Here is a 21280-nt window from a genome sequence, read left to right as displayed (position 1 = left end):
ATCTTATTACTCAGAGCCTAATTTCTCTTACCGGAAGAAGGGTTCAGGAAGAAGACAATCTAAAAGATTCAGTCTTTACGGCAATTTCATCTGACTAAAACTTAACTACAAATTAGAATTTCTCAAATGTATTCAGTTTTCTTTTTTTTTCTTCTTCAGTTCACTTATTTTTATAAATTTCTTTACTTTGGAAAGGACTATATTTTCTATTGCCCCAGAAATTGATTAAATAGCCTTTATTTTATGAGCTGTTATACATATATAATCACTTTAGGAATTTTCTATAATACTTCTGACATTTATGTCTGTAAAAGCACACTTTAAAAACTAGATCATGTTCCGCCAGGCAGCTTTTTAACTTAAAAAAAAAAAAAACCACTTTTCCAATGTGTATAGATGAGGCTGTGTTGAATTTTCCAGGTAGTAAGTACAATCTGACCTTGATCTCCCCACCTTGCTGTCTCAATTGTGGGGCTATGAGTGTGGGCCACTCTATCTGACAACATATACATTTCTCATACAAATAAACTTGTAATACATTTGTTTTAAAAAGTGAATGCCTGTATAATTCTGTGAATGGGTACATTTTTATAGTACTCATAAATCTGAATAATTAGAAGATAAATTTAATAAGAATGAAGAAAATTATTATTTAAATAGTCATAAGAGCAGAAATTCCAAACATAACACTATTAACAGGTGGGTATAGCTCAAAGTCTTAGAAAAGAGTATGGCAGGAAGAGACACAATTTTTGAGTATGAGCGTCAGCCAATTGCAAAGTAAAAATGTATTTGATGCTTTATTTTTTTTTCATGGTTTGAAATATGGTTTGTTTCAAGAAGACTTTCTACTTTGATAGCTCAGTGCTTTATGGTTAGGCATTTAGCTATCTTTGGTGGAAAAAATTATGAAAGGCTATAAAGTTTTTATGGGAATAATACATAAAATTTGATTCACTTTGCAACACACTCTAGTGGCGTTCACATGCTCATTCTATTACTGAAATGTTCCCAGAGACACAGATTTACAGCTGAGTTCTGCTTTCTGAAAAATAGAATTTATCAGCATCATTCATTTTCGTGTGAGCCAGAGCACGAGGCAGAAAAATTTCTATCAAAAGAAAATTGAAAAGTGGAATCAGATGATCATGTTCAGTATACTGTGTTGTTTATAGTTCTACTTACTTATAGCCCAGGAAAATTAAATTATAACTTTTAACCTATTTTAAGACTGAGAGCTGAAGAACTGTAAGAATAGCACAGTTATTCATGGGTTTTCTTTCTCCAACAGAGATATGAAGTGGCAGATTTGTAAGCTACAACCACTCAGAAAATAAGGATGGCCATAAAACACCAATTTTATCATTAATACTTAGCTGTACGGTGTCAGCTGTATAATGAAACTGTGAGATACATAGAGTGAAAAATGTGCAACATTTATAAAGGGGCGAACAGAATGTGCTATTGGAGAATGTGCCTCCAGGTCAGGAGCATACAAGGCAGTCCGAGGTGAAGAGAAAACCAGGGACTAGTTTGCCATTCAAGTCTGAGGACCTGAGTTAATGCTTTGCTCCCACAGTAGGAGAAAACCAGCTCCTAAGGTTATTTTCTTACCTTCACACTCTTACATCCACAATCCCATATACATTACACATTATACATAACAACAACAACAACAAAATAACAACAACAACAACAACAACAATAGTATATATATTTAAGGAGAATAAGTTAGTATAAATCATTATGAGATGGTAAATTAACCATATTGTTTTATGGTCAATTGACATAAAGAGGTATTATTTGTCCACTTCTGCAGAGAAAGCTAATAAAATCATTAGTGCAAGCCACCTTTGATTACTCATCTTGCAAAATGATTTGAATTTAAAATATTCAATTCAAGAATTAGTGTGATTGTCCTCCATATGAAATCACTTTACTGTTAATAGACTTGTGATACAAATATAGTAATGGAAGCAGAAAGGCATAGGTATGACATTTCTAGGTCAGAAACTGTACATCAGTTAAAACCAACGAAAATGTTTTGGAAATGGTGAATTTGTTTCAATGGCTTTCCTTAACGGTAAAGGCAAACTTTGGCTTAATAGTATTGAATAGTTGATCATCAAGGGACTGGAGACATGGTTTTGTGAGTAAAGTGACTGTTTGCTTAAGTATTAAGTGTAAATGGAAGATAAAGAATATAGAGAAGACATAAGAAGTCAACTTTTGGCCTCTACATGCTCATTTACATACCATTACACCAACATCTTCACATGCACAGAGAAGTAACACACACACACACACACACACACACACACACCAGTTAATAATCAAAGTTATGTTGAACCAAATGTAAGCATGAGAGTCAAAATTGATCACCTTTAAGCACAAAATCTATGTCCTTTAAAAATTATGAATAGAAGATAGAAAAAGTTGAATGTCTAATAGGAACCAGCTAAGTAATATTGATAACTGATATTCTAGTATTGATAACTGATATTCCAGTGCAAATGGCTAATGGGAGTGCCCTTGATTCTCATTCAGGACCCTCAGTTCTGGCCACTTGCTGGGGAGCAATACTTTCTACTATGTATTTTTGAAGATCAGGCGATACACATTTTTGATATGAAATATCCTGACCTTAAGATTTTGGCACTTAACTAAAATAGCTCTTCTTAAGTATTAAAAATAAATTTTAAAGTCATGCTTCAGTCTATGACTTCTGAAGGAGAGAGAGAGAGAGAGAGACAGAGAGAGAGAGAGAGAGAGAGAGAGAGAGAGAGAGAGAGAGAGAGAGAGAGAGAGAGGTTTTCTTTAAGGGTGTGGTTCCTGGTAGGTCAGCTATGATCCAGCGGATAGCCCTATACTCAGCAGTATATAGGTAAGACTTAATGGGTTATTTAAAAGGGGGGGGCATGAAGCTACGGGAGGTTATGGATGTGGTGGTGGAGCTGGGAGGAGTTAGACAGGTGAGTGGGGAAATATGCTAAAATGTATTGTATAAAATCCTTAAAGAATTAATATAATATTGAAATAAATAAAATATTAAAAAAAATGTTTACCCAAACCTGGCTCAGGGGTCATTCATTGAGAAATTCTGTCCCTTACTAACATTACAACAAGAAACATAGTAACCACTTCCTTCCCAGGGCACTGTGATTGGGTTGGGCAACATATAGGAATGGTAGGAGTGGTCGGTTCAGGATGTCCCTGATTCAGTGATACCAGCTGAATGGGCTATGATTCAAGGGCTGCTTTTAAGGTTTCTGAGTAGAGGACCACCAGTGAGCCGACTCAGTGGATAAAGGCACTGAAGTTCTTGAACCCATGTAAAGATGGGCAGAAAGAACAAACTCAATAAACTTGTCTTCTGACCTCCCTTGTCCCCTGGATCAAGCATGTATCAGCCATCTCTTGCCAACTATCATTTCATACTAATTACATTACTTTATAAAAGAAAGAATTTTCACATATATCATCAGGAAAACTCTGACTCTGGGAAGACATAATCAGAAAATTTGACTTTGAAAGAGCACACCTGATTTTTTTTTTTAAAGCTGTTTGCTTAATTAACCAGGAAAACATGTTAATCAAAATGTCTGAGTCTGAAAAGCATATCCACAACAAACGGGAAATTGCTGTGTTAAAATTTACATAAAAGCTTTTGTTTTGAAATAACATATAAATTCCTATCCAAAACAAAAGAGGACTTTTGTTCCTGCAAATCAACTTCTGATTGCTTGCCTTTTCGTCACTATTTAATGAAACTGAGACATAGGCTTACAGCTGCTGTACTGAAAGATGACCTTAGTATGCATGGACTAATACAACAAGTATTTACTTTCCTTGCCTTGCCTCAGTGATAATGTAAATAGGAAATATTTCTCCTTTGTTAAGGAAAAACAGGTAAGTATAAAACTCTTAATGAATTCATATATGCGGCCAATATCTGGCCTACGTGAGGATAAGCTGCCTTGAGGACCACAGAACTCCTAGCAATTGAAACTCAACAGTGGGGCTTCCTTCTACAAGCACACATTCTTATTGTATTCCCTTTGGCACAGTCTTGATTGTAAAAGGGAGTGGAGCTATTTGACATAAGTGTCTAAATTAGTATTTCTATAGAAATATTTTTTAATGTCATATTTTTCTTTTAAAAAAATCCTTCAGGGACTGAGGGGAAGGTCAACAGTTAGCACTTGCCACACAACAGAAGCAGGGTTCAGAAGTGCAGGAACCACGTAAAGCACAAACGGCGGGTCTCTGTGAAGTTTTATCTGGGCGCAGAGACATGGGGTCGATTTGACTCTCACTAGCTGTATTCTGGGGTTTGACTGAAGAGAGCTTTCCTTTAAAAAACAAAAAAGGGCTGGAGAGGTGGATCAGCCGTTAAAGGCTAGGCTCACAACCAAATATATTAAAAAAACAAAAAAGAAAAAAAGAAGAAAGAAGGAAAGGAAGGAAGGAAGGAAGGAAGAAATGGAAGAAAAGGAAAGGAAAGGGAAGGGAAGGGAAGGGAAAATTACAGAGAGAAATCAAGAACTGTTCCAGATATTAACTTTGGGCTTTCCTAAGCACTTGTGCACATGAACCACAAACACATGTGAACATGTATACATACACACATGTATACCACACACATGAAAAGAAGAAAAGGAGAAAATTTACACCATTAAAGCTAACTTCTATTTTATAATTTTAAAAGAAATATTAACAAAAGCAATGGTGATTTTAGGGAAAAGTGTTTATTTTGACCTTAAAAGGCTTGTGTTCATATCCAGTGTGGTGTTAATGAGGTGGTTGATTCCTCTAACCTGTCTACAGGCTCTCCCAGCCTGTGAAGAATGGATGTTGCAGTGGCTATTTGAGTGAGTGGCTGATAACATTGCTTTGGTATTAACTAGTTCTGATATGGGTGCTTCCCAGTTTTAAAATATGCTTGCCTTTCACTTTATCAAGACTTCACTTCTGTTGGCATAAGGTTACCTGCCTCATGATTATACATTTTATAAGACAGAGTCACTAAATTAATGTAATAACACAGCAGCGACATTTGTCAGACTGTAGAGCTGTCATGTAAACAATTTCTTCCTGTTACCTTTATAAATTGTGCATTAATTTATTATCATTGTCCTGTTATTTTATAATTATTAATTTATACAAACACGTATTATACAGTTACTTTAAAGACACAAATGAATTTGCTATTGTTCACACATAAAATATGATATTCTAAACAACAGAAATATTTTTATCAATTATAAAATATCTAGATATTCTATATTTTAAGTATAATCAACACATGAAAATGGCCAGTAATTAATATTTATAAAAATCACTTTGCTATAGAACTGATTGCTAAAAATACTTTGATGTTATCTCATTTTTACAACTGTAAAATCATCTGAAATGAACCATTTTTATTTAATGTTTCTTTTCTGCTAAAGAAAATATACTTGGTTATTCTGTTCAAAAGGACAGTTAGCAGAAGAGGTAATTGACTGCACACTAACGAACCATCTGATTTTATTCAGTCTAGTGTATATATTTCTCCTAGGAGGACAAAAAGGTCCTTTCCGTACTAGTAGATCAAAATACACAGCTCGTTCCTGATCTGGTCCTACTTTTCACCCAAGTCACCTTTTCATTGAGAGGAGTACAAATGTTTCTTTTAATCAGATGATGTGGCCAGAGAGACTCTGATTGTGCAGCCTTTGAATACTACTACTGCCCCACCCTTCTAGCCACATAGTCAACTTTTTTTGGGTGCAAAACTCAAGGAAACCAGAAGTCCCCACCCCCTTTTTAGTTTGTGGAATTTTGTTTATTGGCTGGTTTTCAGAATGTAATGTGTTTCCAACAGCAGAGGAACACCATAAACATTTACTATGGATGATTTTTTTCAGGGTAATGTGTGTGTGTGTGTATATATATATATATATATATATATATATATATATATATATATTACAATATACGCATATATTATATACAATGTGTAGGTGTGTTGCTCCCAAGGCCACTGTGGAGGACTTACACTTTTTCCCATCGAATGCAACGGAGTAGGTGTCAGGCTGGCAGTTGATGATGCAGCCACAAGGCAAGTGGGCCCATCGTTTAGACAAGACAAACACTGGTGTTACAGTGCTGGCCAGCAGGGTTAGTAGAAAGCTGAGCATATCGACCGGAAGGCTCTGAAACCCCACCACGTGTTTTACCACCATGTGGATCTGAAAGGCAAAGAACTTCAGACTTAATAAACCGGAATCCTCTTTCCAACTTTCCAAGCCCTTCTTACACACCCAACTCCATTCAAGTCCTCTATCCAAGCCCCCCTTTTTAGTCTATAGGATCTCTGTTTCTGGGCCACACTCCAGTGGTTTGGTGGCAGGATTCTGGGAACGGACGGGATACACCTAGGTGCACCAGAGCAGACAGGGTTTAGTTGTTCCCTTTTTGAATGCTCAGTCTGAACCTGCTGTCACTTGAAATCCCTACCTAAGAGGCAGGCAATACTAGATAAAGAGATGCTAGGCAGGGAAAGAAAGAAAAAGGGAAATGAACAGGTGGGACAAGTACTAGAAACTCCAAACTTGCCACTTGTTTCCAGGTCTCCATTCTTATTCGCTGGTCACAGCATGAACCACTGTCACCTCACCCCCCACCTCCCAGCTCACTTTAGGACACCAGAAACCAAAGCCAATTTCTGTATTATCTTCTTCTCTACTATACCGCTCTGTCTCTTGGTGCTAGAGATGGGCGGAGTCCCTACCAGGCAGCAGGAAACTAAGAATAAAACTGGGCCAGAGAAGGTTGAAAGAAAAACCCTTTATTTCCTCCTTCCGTTTCCGAATACGCCCATTTTTTTTTCTTTTTTCTTTTTGCCTAAGAGAGAGTACATTTTTGACCACCACGATCTAGGAAAACCAAGTCTCTTGTAACCGAAGGCTCTCCACCTTTCTCAGATCGAAAATTACTTAACAGCCACGGGGCTTGGTAGTTAACGAGTCCCCAGGTGAATTGCTTTCCTCGAGACCTGTCTTCAGAGACAACCGATGCCTCTGGAAGCGGACTTATCCCCAAACCCGCGTCTGGGCTCAGCTCACACACCCTGAGTGCTAAATACACTCACCATCATAGGCAGCCAGAGGATGACTTTCGTCAGCGCTAGGATCAAAGCAAAGCGCTTCTGTGCCAGGCTCACGGGGAAGCTGCTCGTGCCACGGGGAGTCCTGAGATTCTCTCGCTTGCCGGCTCCAGCGCTAGAGGCAGCAGGCTGACCCGGGGCAAACACCACGTCCGAGCTGGGGGAGCTCCCAGTGCATCGCAGAGCAGGGATTTCAACATCCTCTGGCAACAGACAGAGCACTCTTCCCCCAGCAGCAGGGGTCCCAGGAGTAGAGGCGCCACGAGAAATTTCCTGGTAGTTGGCATGGAGTCTTGGCGGCTCCTCTGAACACAGCAGCTGGTGAGTGAGAGGGACAGAAAGAACCGCCAGGAGCCCGAAAGCGGAAGCGTACACCGCGAAGAGGAGCAGCACGTAAGGACTGGAGCAGTCGGTCAGGCAGCCCCAAGGCGTGCGCACGAAGACACCCCAGCCGCACAGCGGGAGCGAGGCCAGCAGCAGGCTGACTGCCCACACGGTTAAAGCCACACCGAGTACCTGTCCTGATCGCCAGGAGCTTGACTGACTCACCACTGTCCTGTGCATCGTATAAAAGTTGTAGAAGACTATAAGAGTCGCCTTCAAGTTGCTGGAGAGGCCCTGGCACATATACAGTAAGGCAGAGGTGGTACACAGAGACTGGAAGTAGCCCGGTGCCTCTTTTGGCCACTGCAAAACCATGAAGATGGCCACTGACAAGACGCTCAAGAGATCATCCACAGACCAAGATGTCACAAGCATAGACACAACAGTTCTGTACTGCATGGTGAGCAGAGAAACCAGTGAGAAAATGCTGCCTACCAGAGCTACGAGAGTCATTAAACAGATCAGGCAAAAGAGAGAAAGAGTCAGAGTTTCTGGCGAATTCATAAGGTCCGTAGAATTATGACTTACTTTCCACAGTCTAGAGTCATTTGTTAAGTTGCTGAGGAAGAAAGACATTTTCCTTAATATTTTAATTTCCCTCTTCAAACGAGTCTGATGATTTCCTCAGAGCGTGAGAGTTGCAAAACAGATGACATTTCTCCTGCCAAGTTTTTCTAGATGCTCCATGTGTTGGTCCAGACGAGTCTCCGTTAGAAAGAGCTGATTCAACCCATGTTTTAAAGATGCGCCCCATTTCAGGCATCAGTAAAAAACTTTTCAATATTTTAAGTAAATAAATCAAAGAAAAACTTCTTTCCACCATCAAATTTCAGACAGGAAAGCAGGAACTCCTCAGGTAGATTGCAAAGTGCTCATGCGTGGATGTTGTGGGTCTTTCCCAGGATCTCCAGGTCGATGCAATCACTTGGGAGACAATAAATAAAAAGATGCATCTGTGCTCAGAGCTGGATTCAAAGGCAGAGGTTGTCAGGTAGGTCTCAGCAGAGAGAGAGAGAGAGAGAGAGAGAGAGAGAGAGAGAGAGAGAGAGAGAGAGAGAGAGAGAGAGAGAGAGAGAGAGAGAGAGAGAGAGAGAGAGAGAGAGAATGAATATGAGAATCAGAGTCATGGTGAGCCTGAGCACAGGCTCCCATCAAACCTTTGTGTTCTTTAATCAGCCTGTGATCCTGGGAGCCGCAGGAAGGAGGAGTCAGCTGCAAGCAGGAGAGAAGCAGGGGACCGGGAGAGTCCGTGTTTGAACAAAATGATTTGTAGCTTCTACTCTCAGCTTGGCTTATTAGAAGCAAGAAACTGTGTGTCTTGATTTTTTTGTCATATAAAACTAGTTCAAATACTTGCTCTGGCTTGAGGTAAACTATGGAAATCATAACCAAGAGGTCTAATCTGCCCCAATAGCTGAAATCCTTACCCTTATCTAGGTTTCTGTTGTGTGAGAAGCTTTCCCTGGAGAGACGCAACACATATATGTCTACTTACCCCAGGCCAAAGTAATGGTTACACCAAAGCGCTGTGTGAACAGATGAGTTTGTATTGGGATTACTCACAGGGACAGCGATGGTTCCAAAGCAGCTGCTTCATGAAAAGCCCATCCCAGCACAGGTGACGAGTTCTAAGACCTGCATCTCTCTGCACATATGGCAAGCAGCAGGACAGGTCTCAGAATGTCCTCTAGGCAGCCCACTTGGCCAGACTCCTCTCTCCAGCCGCTGTTTCTTTCTTCTATACTATAAGGAGGGGTCCAGTTTGCAAGTTCCAGTTTTCCCAGACATGTAGACGTCTGTTTACCTTGAGAATCTTATAAGCCTCTCCTCTGAAGAAAATGTTTCAATTCAGAGGAAACCAGTATACGGCTCTTCTGCAACATTTCATCCGTTCCATCTATGACTAAGCATGGGACACCACGGCACAGTAACAGTCACTCAGGAGTTTTACTAGTGATAACGTACTGGGGTACACCATGTATTGCAAAAGGAAGTTTCCTTGCAGGGTAGATTTCCACAGCAACAGAGGTCTATGTGCATAAACACAAGTGTTTGGATGACAGTTGGATGGCACATTGTATCCCTTTAACAAAACAGAAGGAGTTGCTGGGGCCTATGACCTTCTCAGACAGTGCCAGATGCAAACTCCCAAATTGTTTATTGTTCCCAGGAGAGTTGCACTATCGTGGCACAAGCAGACACATCCTGTCTGGTTTTGTTTTTTTTTTTAATGTAGTACATAGAATCCATAGCCAAGCAGTCATGTTCATGACAATGTTCTCCTAGCAGCTTACCTAGCTCCTTCTGGCACTGTAAGCTGAAAAGGAGGTGGCCTTTAGTTCAGTTCCAGCTTTATTTCTGGTGTTTTCAGCAATAGCACTTTATTATCTAGTTCTGGCAGGCAGCTGACAGCAATATCAATATCCTTTATGATTTGTGGGTGACCTACTTCCTCAGCAACCTGTAACGAAGTAACCTGTCTCCAGCAATGGAATGTTTATTTAACAAGCTTATAGTCTCTAGGAGCGCCCATTCCCATCGCTTCAGGGTGCTCCCTATACTTAAGTGCCTCAGATATAATATATATATATATATATACATATACATATACATATACATATACACACATATATACACATACATACACATATATACACATATATACACATACATATGATATTAAATTAATTCTTTGAGAATTTTATACTTGTGTTCAATACATTTTATGGTATTCATCTCCCACTTCTAGGTCAACCTTCTGCCTCTCTGAAACCCCTCCCTTGCGTCTTTATTTTATTGTTAATTCACCAAGTCCAGTCTGTGCAGCCCTTATACTCAATGCATATGGGCTCATCCACTAGGGTGTAGTTCACCTACCAGGGGCCACACCCTACAACAAAGCTGACTCTCCTTTCCCCTGAAATCACCAACAGTTGATATTGCATCAGCTAGAGCTGGGGGCTCACAAGCTCCTTCCCCTCCCCAATGGAATGTTGACTGCTTTGTTACTCTTGGGGTCTTGCGCATGCAACCACAGCTACTATGAGTTCCAGTGTAGTGGTTCCATTAGTTCCAATTTCAGTGATGGTCTTGGGCTGCAGTTTGGAAAGGCTATGATATATTTGTCTCATTTGTGGCTGAGCATTCCAAACACAAGTATTCTCTGAACTTTAGCCCATTGTTTCTGCTTTAACTGCCATCTGCTGCACTAAGAACTGAACCATGATTAATGAGGTACAAATTTGGAGGTTACCTCGATACTATGTACATATCAACTGATATTTTAGCAATCCATTGTTTCTTTCAATTAATATGGGGGGGCGTTGTATGTTAGAATTACTATTGTGCCTATTGTCTTTATCCTAATTCTGTATATCAATGTTTGTGACATTACCACCCCCATCATAGTCACTTTTTCAGGAGTAATCATACATAAAGACTAATTTGAATGAAACCCTAGTTGGCATTGACTGTAGCTTGGTGGCATGGAAATGCATATGCAGCTGTAACAGTGTTCACAGAAAAAGGCATATTTGTGTCTCTAAGCAACAGGCCTATCCCATCTAGAGTCTATATGTCAGTCCCTTAAGGGGACAGATTGACTTATGTATGTGTTGCCTCCACACTGAGGTAATGGGACACACAGCTGTTTAGCGTGTCCTACAAGGACTTTAGCTTGCTCAAAAGCCCTTGAGCCTTTCTGCCTTTTTGCTATGTCACACTTCTCTTTATCTAGAGAACTAGCAAGTTGGGCAAGGTAGGCTATGCCAGGAGCTTTAAGATGCCTGAAGCTCTTTTATATTTTCAGGCTGCTGTAGAATTTAAAACTAACTTTGTCAAGCATCTTGACCATAACACTCTCAATGTTTCATAGCTGTGTCCTTGTACCTGGTGTGACCTGACCTCCCCTCCCTGTTCTTTAGGTGCACATGAATGTCTTTTATATACTTTGTAACCCTGCAAAAGGCCCACAGTTAGGAGTCTATGTAATAATGAATGAAATCTTTCCACAGAGGGTGGGCAGAATAACAAAGGTCCTTACCATGAAAGTAAGATTTTGAGAGTACTAGAAGGTTCACTGTTCACCATTTCAAGTAATGCACATTGGTCTTATGGTCCATCGGCTAGAAGAACTAAAGTCCAATACAGTAGGAAAAAATTCCATCAATTTTATCATTTACCTGGCTTCCCCAGCCTAGAGTGACTTCATGGGGCTTCTGTATTTCCTTGGTGCCTTGTGCTTGGTGGAGCTGGTTTAAGCTGTTTGGTTTAGCACAAAATTAAGAGAAACCAGCTTTGTCTCTCTGCCTGCTGTGCTGAGCCGCCTGCCTGAATACATTTTATCCAAAGTCTGCTAGATTCTTGGCCTGAACAACAATCGTAACTATTCTCATCATCCATCTCTCCCTCAAGCCTGGCTTCTGGTGGAGCCCCAGGCTAAAGATCAATCTCTATCCTCAGGTGCGTGCGCGCGCGCACACACACACACACACACACACACACACACACACACGAAAACACACACACACACACTCACACACACACACACGAAAACACTCACACACAAACACTCACACACAATTTTTATATTTATATATTTTTGTGTATGATTGCTTTGCCTGCATGTATGGTGTATGTACATAGCCAAGTGCATGTCTAGTGGACACAAATGTTGGAAGAAGAATATAGCATATCAGATCTTCAGAACCCAATGTGAACCATTGTGTAGGTACTGGGAGCTGAACCTCAGTTCTCTGAGAAAAAACAAAACAAAAACAAACAAACAAAAAACAAAACAGTGCTCTTAACTGTGGAGCCATGTCCACAGCCCTGCCTCCCAACTCTCTCTCTCTCTCTCTCTCTCTCTCTCTCTCTCTCTCTCTCTCTCTCTCTCTCTCTCTCTCTCTCTCCTCCTCCTCCTCCTTTTCTCTCTTTCTTTCTTTCTTTTCTCTCTTTCTTTCTTTCTTTTTTCCTTTCTTTCTTTTCTTTCTTTCTTTCTTTCTTTTTTCTTTCTTTCTTCCTTCCTTCCTTCCTTCCTTCCTTCCTTCCTTCCTTCCTTTCTTTCTCTCTTTCTTTCTCAGGAGCAAAACTGTATACAGTTTTCCCCCTGAATGTATTTTTGTTCATACCTAGAACAAACTTGCTTCTTTTTAATTTTTTACCATTCTGTCCCCAAATCCATCCACTGGAGCCCACTGTCCCAGTTTTTTTTTTTTTTTTTTGACTTGCCATAGATTAAGGTACATTTGGCCAATAAACCTGTATTCCAACCTGAGGCCTCTGATCACCCTCACTTGTAGGCAACCTTGGACAATAGTACCTATAGTAGTTGCTATCCCAGGAACTCCTTCCTCCATAGCAGAAGGTCCAGTGGGGAACATGCATACACCCCAGTCCCCCACACCTTTGAAAAAATCCTCTAGTGACCTACTGGTCAGTCTTTAAATCCTACCAAAAATGCCACAAGCACAACCTTTGGCTTTCTGTCAGTTTCTTCCCTAGGAACTTGACCAAAACATGAAAGTTGCCACATTTGTTTTCAATTAAATACAACAGGACCCAGGATCTTTGTACCCACTCGACATGCAATTTTACAACACACATAGAAAGAAAGCCATGCCAGCATTTCCTCCAAGGACTTCCTATACAGAATTACCTCTGCTTAGAGGATTCAGCCTGGGTTTCATGTTGCATCACCATTTTAGGAGCCACACAACATAATGAGAAGGAATTCTATCCCATACCATATGAAGGAAGGTAGCTATACATGGATTTCCCCTTGGATGATACCCCCTTACATGGATCAGTATCATCTGGGTATCTTACAACATTAGCTAGGACCATGACATTACTCCACTCCAACCCATCTTTCTTCCATCTAGTTAGGTCCATAGAGTATTGTAGGGGACACTTTTTCCTGCAGAAACATAATACAGCTATCTATTTGTTCCAGATAGGGAACCCAAAAATAGTCCAAGGTAACAACTGAACCAAATTCCAAGTTGGTGAATAAAAGAGCTTTTATTGAGATTACTAATAGGGGTGTGGGGGATGGGTTACTTACAGGAGCAGGGATGATGCGCAATGATGATGGTCAGTGAAAAGCATCCCTAATACAGGTGAGGGCTCACAAAAAGCAGAATCCTGGGACATCGCTTTACAATGTGTAGGCAGCCTGACAGGTCAGAGAATAGTCTTTCTGCAGCTCCCCATGTTAGAGTCTCCCTCCCCAGCAGGCGCTTACTGTTCTTATGGCCCTGTAGTAAAGATGGTGGAGCGAATTTCACAAATCTAGCAAGTGTTAGTTTCCCTAGCTATGTAGGTATTTCTTTACCTCAGGAGTCTCAGGAGCTTCCCTCATTCTCCCCTAAAGCAAATATTTAAATTCAGAAGAAATTACTAATGACAATTTTCCATTAAAAGAAGTGCATCAGCAATACCATTTCTAAGGATAAAATAAGTAAGATTTCCTTTTATAAGCATAGTGTACACAAGGAAAGATTCTGCATAGCTCACTCATTTATGGAGCAAAAATAGTGGGGATCTCCTGAAAAGCAGGGTGTAGAACAGTGGTTACCAGAGGCTTTGGTAGAAGGGAAAGAGGGGGTATAAATTGGTTAGATAAAGTATACTGGAATACAAGCAGATGGGAATGTTCCAGTGTTTTCTAGAGCAGTATATAACTTTAGATTATTTATTAATAGTAGTTAGGAAGAGCCTGAAGTTTCCAACAAGTGGAAATGATGTGCTCAGAGAGAGACAATTTCTGATTTTATTGTATCAACATATTGGATTATCATACCATACCCACTAAGTATGCATGAATATGATTACAGTTAATAATTAAAAGATGAATTTAAAAATGTTATTATAATCCTCATTAAAATAAACAGAATTATGCTGGGTCATTGGGCAGGGGTAGGGACTAGTACTAGTTTCTGTTTTCTGTCAAGTCTTCACATGCTCAGACTGTCAGCTGAATGAATTGCATTTCCAGTCATTCATAAGTTGAGACGATACTGTATAGATTCTGAAAGGAGACTTGATCCATGAAAGAAGAAAAAAAAGTGAAATGGAAGTCTTTGGGATGTTGAGGGTAGTAGCTGTATTTCTCATCTGACTGTTACACAAAGTGGGAGGACATCTCAGCTAAAGAGCCGAGACCTTTCTAGTCCCGATTTGTTTCCCAGGACATTTTAGAGCAGGATTCATGTTCAGTGCTTTCCCTGTTATGGACTGGAGGATCTGAATGGAAGCAAAGGGAAAGGGGAAAGCTGCTGAGGCAAAGGTTTATGGAAGTGACATGTCTGTGGGACCATCTTCTGCTATCATCCCTGTCATCTGCAAGATAACTAAAACAATATCCCGAACCTGAGTCTTTTCAAGTGGGAAATAATTGTATTAGTCTTTGCCAGCCACACCCTTTAATAAGCACAATAGGAAGCTCCATTATTTTGCATGCTGATTGTTCAATTTCACTCTTCATTCAGCAAATGGAAGGAGAGCCACTAGGGGCCACTTGGAACATCTAGCTAGTGCCTCCTTGCTCCCCCTATCGATAGGAATGCATCTATTATATTTAATATTTTGGACAGTACGCCATACATACTTAAAAAACATTTCAAAATACTGAGGACTGTCAAATCGCCTCTTGTCACAGACCTTATTTTGTTTCGTCATTTGTGATATGACATTTAAATTTTGAATTTCAATCGCTTTAGACATAAGCATCTGTTGATGAGATACGATAAATAGAAATTAATAACAGCTGCTACAATATGCTTTCAGCCTATAGCAGTCTCTTTAGCATTATCCTTAGTTCTGGATTTTCTGTTAAACACATATTTGGAAACTAGACACCTCATTAGCATGCTGCCTGCTTCTATGTGTCACAGGCAAGGGTGGTCAACATATTTTCTTTGGTTGGAGAGCTTCAGCCAGGAGTGAGACAGAAGAAACCCTGACTTGGACTTCAGGCTCTAATACTGCAGGTGGCTGACTTAAGAAATGTTTAAAATTTCTCTGGGTGTCTGTTTCTACAATGAGACTCTGCCATTTCTGAATTGGATGCATTTTTATAAATCCTAGTTTAACTTTATTTTAATTTTCTTTTCTTCCTACTTCACAATAATTAACAGTGTCAATAAGAGGGATAAACACGGAAGAGCTTGAGTTCTCTGTGCTTCCCGCCTGCGGTTGTTAAGATGATGGAATGTCTATGGTACCCTGGAGAATGTGGTGGATTTATCTATGGAAAGCCTAGCATGAGCGGGAATATTCATGTGAGCTGTTGAGTTTGGAGACTGGTCATTACTAACTGGTACCCAAGCTCCTCCTAATATGCTGACATATACTATTGTCCCCATTTCATAAGTGAGCATACAATCCCAACTCTATTAACTGATTTGTCCCAGACAGCGTGCTTAGTAAAACATGGAAACAGACATTAAAATTATAATTTGGTTTTTATCCTCTTTAAGAACCTCTATCATCTTCACGAAGTTAGTTTTGAGGTTGTTTTCTTGTGCTTCAGCTGCATTGGAATACCTAAGTCTTTCTGTCATAGGCTAGCTGGGCTCTGCATGTGACATATTGCCTAGGCTGCTGCTGGTTGTGTTTCTATCTCTGACATTAGTCATCAGGATTTGTGATGATTTCTGGGTTTGTCTTTGTTAGATGGGTGCTTTCTTCCTTGGTTTCTGTTTCCTCTTTGGTTTTCTGGTCTTTCTGGCCTGGATTTCTGGTGACCTATGATTTTGTAGGGAGGCTCTTTCCAAGTTCAAGGCTGGACTTCTGGCAATTAGCTTGGCCTTTGGTGCAACAACAGGAGATCTCTGCCTGAGTAGAGGGAGGGTGGATACCATGGTAAGGAGGGGAGTGGGGATTGAGGGTACTGATTGAGAAGAGGACGTCTGCTGTGGGCCACCTGGTTCTGGTGGCCAGTGCAGTATGGTCTCTGGTCCAGCAGGAGTCTCTGTCTGATTTAGCCTGTTTGTTTTTCTGACTAGCATACCGTCTTATGTTGTAATCACAAGTTACGTACATTTTCTAACAATTCCTTCTGTGTACTTTATCATTGCGCACACCCCTGATGGAAATACAAAGTCATAAAGTCTTATCTCTTCTCTATTTCTTGTAAAGCATGTTTGAAATGTGTAATTTCTCAAGATATGATTTTATGCTATTTTGCCAACTTTTATGTGTTTGAATAACATAGGAACGCATAGATTTTATAATACATTCTGTCTATATTATAAAATAACATATGCATTACAAAAGTTTATATATCTGGTATAAACTCAAAAGTTTCATATTTTGTCATATATGAAATATATTTTACAATCCATTAAATATTGTTAAGATTTTTAATGAAATTGAAAAATCTCAATGGTGTCAATACATGTGTGTTTTGTGTAGATGTGTATGAACATGAATGTAAGTGCCCTGGAGGCTAGAAAATGGCAGAGAACTGTTTGGAAATGAAGTTACAGCGAGTTGTGAGCTGCTCAATATAGGTGCTGGGACTCCATCTTGAATCCTTTAGGAGAATGGAACAGATTTTTAACCTTCGCACTATCTCTCAAGCCCTATATCATGAAGATTTGAAATTACTTGTAAAACTACAATATTTCTTTATTTCTAGGAGTATAGTGTTTTGTTTACTAACTCATCTTTACAGTTCTAATGAAAATCTTGGAAAATTAAATGTGACATAAAAACTGATTTTTATAACAATACAAAGCATATATATTTGCAATATATAACATGAATACTCTTAATGTATTATAATGATATCTATGATATAGCATATAAAATATATTGTTACTATGACATATATATAACATAGAGTGCATTAATAGGTATTAATACACAATATACTAAATGTTATATATAGATTATAATAAAATATTTGCATATTTAAATCACATGTATACATATTCTGTCTCAGCTGATAGCTTTACAATTGTGACTACTGGTTTATATCATAAGAGGACTAAAATACTGTGGCATATTTTCTTGACTTTCAACGTCTCATTAGAATCCTATGACTTTTTAACACTATATCCCAATTTAATGTGTCACCAAGTCAGAGAACTAATTTGATAAACCTAACCTTTGTGGAAATATAAACACACTGTTAAACCAAAGACAGCTCTCAGTATTCACAAGGACAGTTTTAAAAATCTCTCATATGGAAAATCCTGTATTTTTCTGCTTACTATATGTATAAGACAAAGAACAATGGTGGAATATTCTGAATATTTAAACTAAGGCATTGCATTTATAAATGAATACACACATGCATATTTGTATAAAATACACAAATACACACACACACATATATACATGTATGTTTACATATACATATAAATATAGAATAGGTAGACAGAAAAGATTTAGCCAGATCCTGACTGTAGTAATTGTGTGATTTCCACCTATTTGCAGGAAAATGATAATTCCTGAGGGACTGTTGTGTTTTCTTTACAGCTTTCAAAAACAATTATTTTATATTTTAATTTTACACATGGATATATATCTCTGTGTGGGTATAAATAAATAAGGGTAGGTGTTTTCAGAGATCAGGGCATCAGATACCCTGGTACTGGAGTTATATGTGGCTGTGATCAGGCAAACATGCATTCTGAGAATCAAATGCAGCGTGAAAGGGCACCATGATTTATTAATTGCTAAGCCATTGCTCCAGCCTTAGTGCTTTCTATTAAAATCATATTTATTTACATTGCGTGGAGGAAAGGCATGTGCATCATGGTGCATATGTGGAGGTTAGAGTACACCATATGGGAGTCAGTTCTTTTCTTCTGACATGTGGCTCCCAGATAACTTAGGTCATTGATTCTTAGTAGCGTTTTCTTGAGCTCTGAGCAATTTCTCAGGCCTTGGAGTTGTGGTTTTTGTTGTTATTGTTGTTGTTATTGTTATTATTAAATGTGTATGAGTGTTTTGTCTGTATGTATTTTTGTGCACATGTGTGTGGTTTCCACAAAGAAAGGAAGAGGTGTTTCTATAATTGCAGTTACAGATAGTTGTGAGCAGCCATTTGGCGCTGGGAATTGAATCCAAGTTCCACAGAAGAGCAACTAGTGCTCTTAATTACTGATCCATTTCCCCAGTCCTTAGAGAAGTCTATTTATAGAGGCCTGTGTGAGGCTATAGAATAGATTAAGACTGGCTGAATCTATTCCATGGTATAAAGATTTAAATAATATCTAGTTAATCTAAACATAATTATGTAATAAAAACATTAATTCATTATTTAACTTCTGTTTAAATAGTGAAAGTTCAGAGAAATGCATCTTGTAAGCAGAACATTATAGTGCCTGCCCTTGTTAAATTTTATCTTACTGTCAAAAAATTTAAACTATAAGATTCACATTCCTGACTTTATAATAATCTATATAATTAATAATACATATAATGGCCCATGCATTTATCGTGATTACTCATGGCTTTCACACTGACTGGGTTGGCATCAACTAGAAGTTATCTCAAGGCAGGTCTGGGTGGACTGAGAAGGTTTAAGTGAGGGGCAAAGACTGTCCCCTAGGGCAGGCAGCATCTTCAGATACAAAGCATTGAAGAACCAGTGCTGTTATATTTACTTCCTCACATTCACACCTTGATGACGAGGGCTTCTACCCTGTTGATGCCATCCTTCCCTGACATTGCAACCAGTTTCTTCTGCTTTACAATGTGGACTGAAGACCAATGGCTCTCCAGGAATTCTTCAGACATTCACAATGAGGTTGGGACTACTTGGACCTTCACTTTTGTGGACTGAGCAGTTACTGTGCTCTCTGCCTTTCTGTCTGTGGTCAATAGTGTTGAACTATCTTGTTGCTGTCATGGAAGCCAATTCAAAAACCCCCCACCTGTAATAGATATACATTCTATAGGTTCCATTTTTTGGAGAACCCAATGCAATAAATGTTTAATGATTGAGATGATAATGTTCGGATGCAGGGAAATCCTTGCACTTCATTTTTTTTTATACTAAAAATTTTCTAAGGCTTTATCTCAGTATGTCAAAACCTGAAGAACAGAATAATACTGCAAACTAAGTGGATTTACCATAAATGATACACAGAGAAGCTCTGATAGTAATTTTTAGGTTTTTATTTTTTAGATTTGGAGCTGTGAACACTCCCAGTCATCTATGTGAACAGGGCTTGGTTCCAGACTGGTGTAGTTTTTTTCTTCCCTTTGTTTTCCTTTGTTAGGTTATACTCCTGCCTATTGTTTTTGCCCACACAGGGACTTCCTAGATATCGCTTCCCTTCATATAAAAGTGTCTTTTAGTCTTTACATTTATAAACAGTCAGATTTAAGGACTAAAAGCTTCACCAAGCATGTTCTCAGAGATCAGTGTCTTTACCCTTCATAGAATGGAAATATCACTCTCCTCCATGGTGGAGCTTCTCTTTGTGCTCAACATGAGGACTCTGTGTCTAGCTGGCACTCTCCTTTCATGAGCAGCATTCTCCTGTTCTGAGGGATGTGATAATTGAAAGTATATTTCATCTTAGGTCTTCTGGTTAAAAGAACAATTTTCTTATCGCCCTGTACAAAGCTCAAATCCAAGTGGTTCAAGGACCTCTACATCAAACCAGATACACTCAAACTAATAGAAGTAAGAGTGGGGAAGCATCTTGAACACATGGGCACTGGGGAAAATTTCCTGAACAAAACATCAATGGCTTATGCTCTAAGATCAAGAATCGACAAATGGAACCTCATAAAAGTGCAAAGCTTCTGTAAGGCAAAGGACACAGTCATTAGGACAAAGTGGCAACCAACAGATTAGGAAAAGATCTTTACCAATCCTACATCTAATAGATGGCTAACATCCAATACATAAAAAAACCCTCAAGAAGTTAGACTCCAGAGAGCCAAATAACCCTCTTTAAAGTGGGTGCAGAGCTAAGCAAAGTTGAGCAAGGAATGACCATCCATGGAGCTAACACTAGCCTGAGGTAACATAATTGGCCTCTAGACCTGCAATGTTCCAACCTCTGCACATCATTGTAATTTTAATTAGTTGGCCTTAGTTTTAATCCTAGATGATTGCACTATAGCAGTCTCTGAAGACAGCTCCCTCCTAGGAGTTCTTGTCCAAGTTCCTCCTGTTCACCAGACATCACATTTTGTGTTTGTGAGGGTCACATATTATTTATTAAATATTATAAGGTTCTTCTACTTGGGAAGCTTATTCCTTATTCTGGTATAGAAGAGACCAAATAGTGTGCAGAATAACAGTCAAGGAGAGAGGAATAACTGGTAAAGCCACTAAAAAGAAACTCCTTTCAGAGGGTATCAAAATTACTAGCATCAGGATCCAGATCTGACTTATTTTCTTATTCCCTCTATTTCTGCTATAACATTTACATCACATGTGACATATAATAGGATTACTAGACTAAAATTAAAATAAAATAATCAAGAACATAGTTTGTCCTAATTAAGTGAAGGTAACAGATAAAGAAAACGTGTTTAAATAGTCAGAGTTTACATATTTTGAAAGAAACAGATTATATATTTCTGCTATAATTAATGCACATAAATATAGAGAGAATTCTCTGCTATGTACTTAGGAACAATTTTTTTAAATGTTGGAGAATGGAATATGGCTTTGGAAGGAGTCACTTTGCTATTTTCATTCTTTAATTAGTAACATATAAATATTGTTCAATTAATTTTTTAATCTTGGATAATTTACTAATAAACATT

At 38.9% G+C, this 21280-nt stretch overlaps 1 protein-coding gene across 1 annotated transcript in view; it reads right to left on the bottom strand.

The window, feature by feature from the left end:
• The window catches only part of Gpr149 (G protein-coupled receptor 149), a 57370-nt gene extending 48996 nt beyond the window's left edge, over window positions 1-8374 (bottom strand). Inside the window, exons 1-2 of the mRNA XM_032898311.1 lie at window positions 7136-8374; window positions 6041-6233 (exon numbers count right to left, since the gene is read on the bottom strand). Of these exons, the coding sequence (XP_032754202.1) occupies window positions 6041-6233; window positions 7136-8110 (1168 nt within the window). The 5' untranslated portion in view covers window positions 8111-8374. The remainder of the gene's footprint in view (window positions 1-6040; window positions 6234-7135) is intronic.
• Between the last annotated feature and the right edge of the window lie 12906 nt (window positions 8375-21280).

The sequence above is a fragment of the Rattus rattus genome, chromosome 3 (genome assembly GCF_011064425.1).
Source record: "Rattus rattus isolate New Zealand chromosome 3, Rrattus_CSIRO_v1, whole genome shotgun sequence".
Classification (NCBI taxonomy): domain Eukaryota; kingdom Metazoa; phylum Chordata; class Mammalia; order Rodentia; family Muridae; genus Rattus; species Rattus rattus.
The sequence above is the reverse complement of the archived record's forward strand: the minus strand, read 5'-3'. Positions and strand labels throughout refer to the sequence as shown.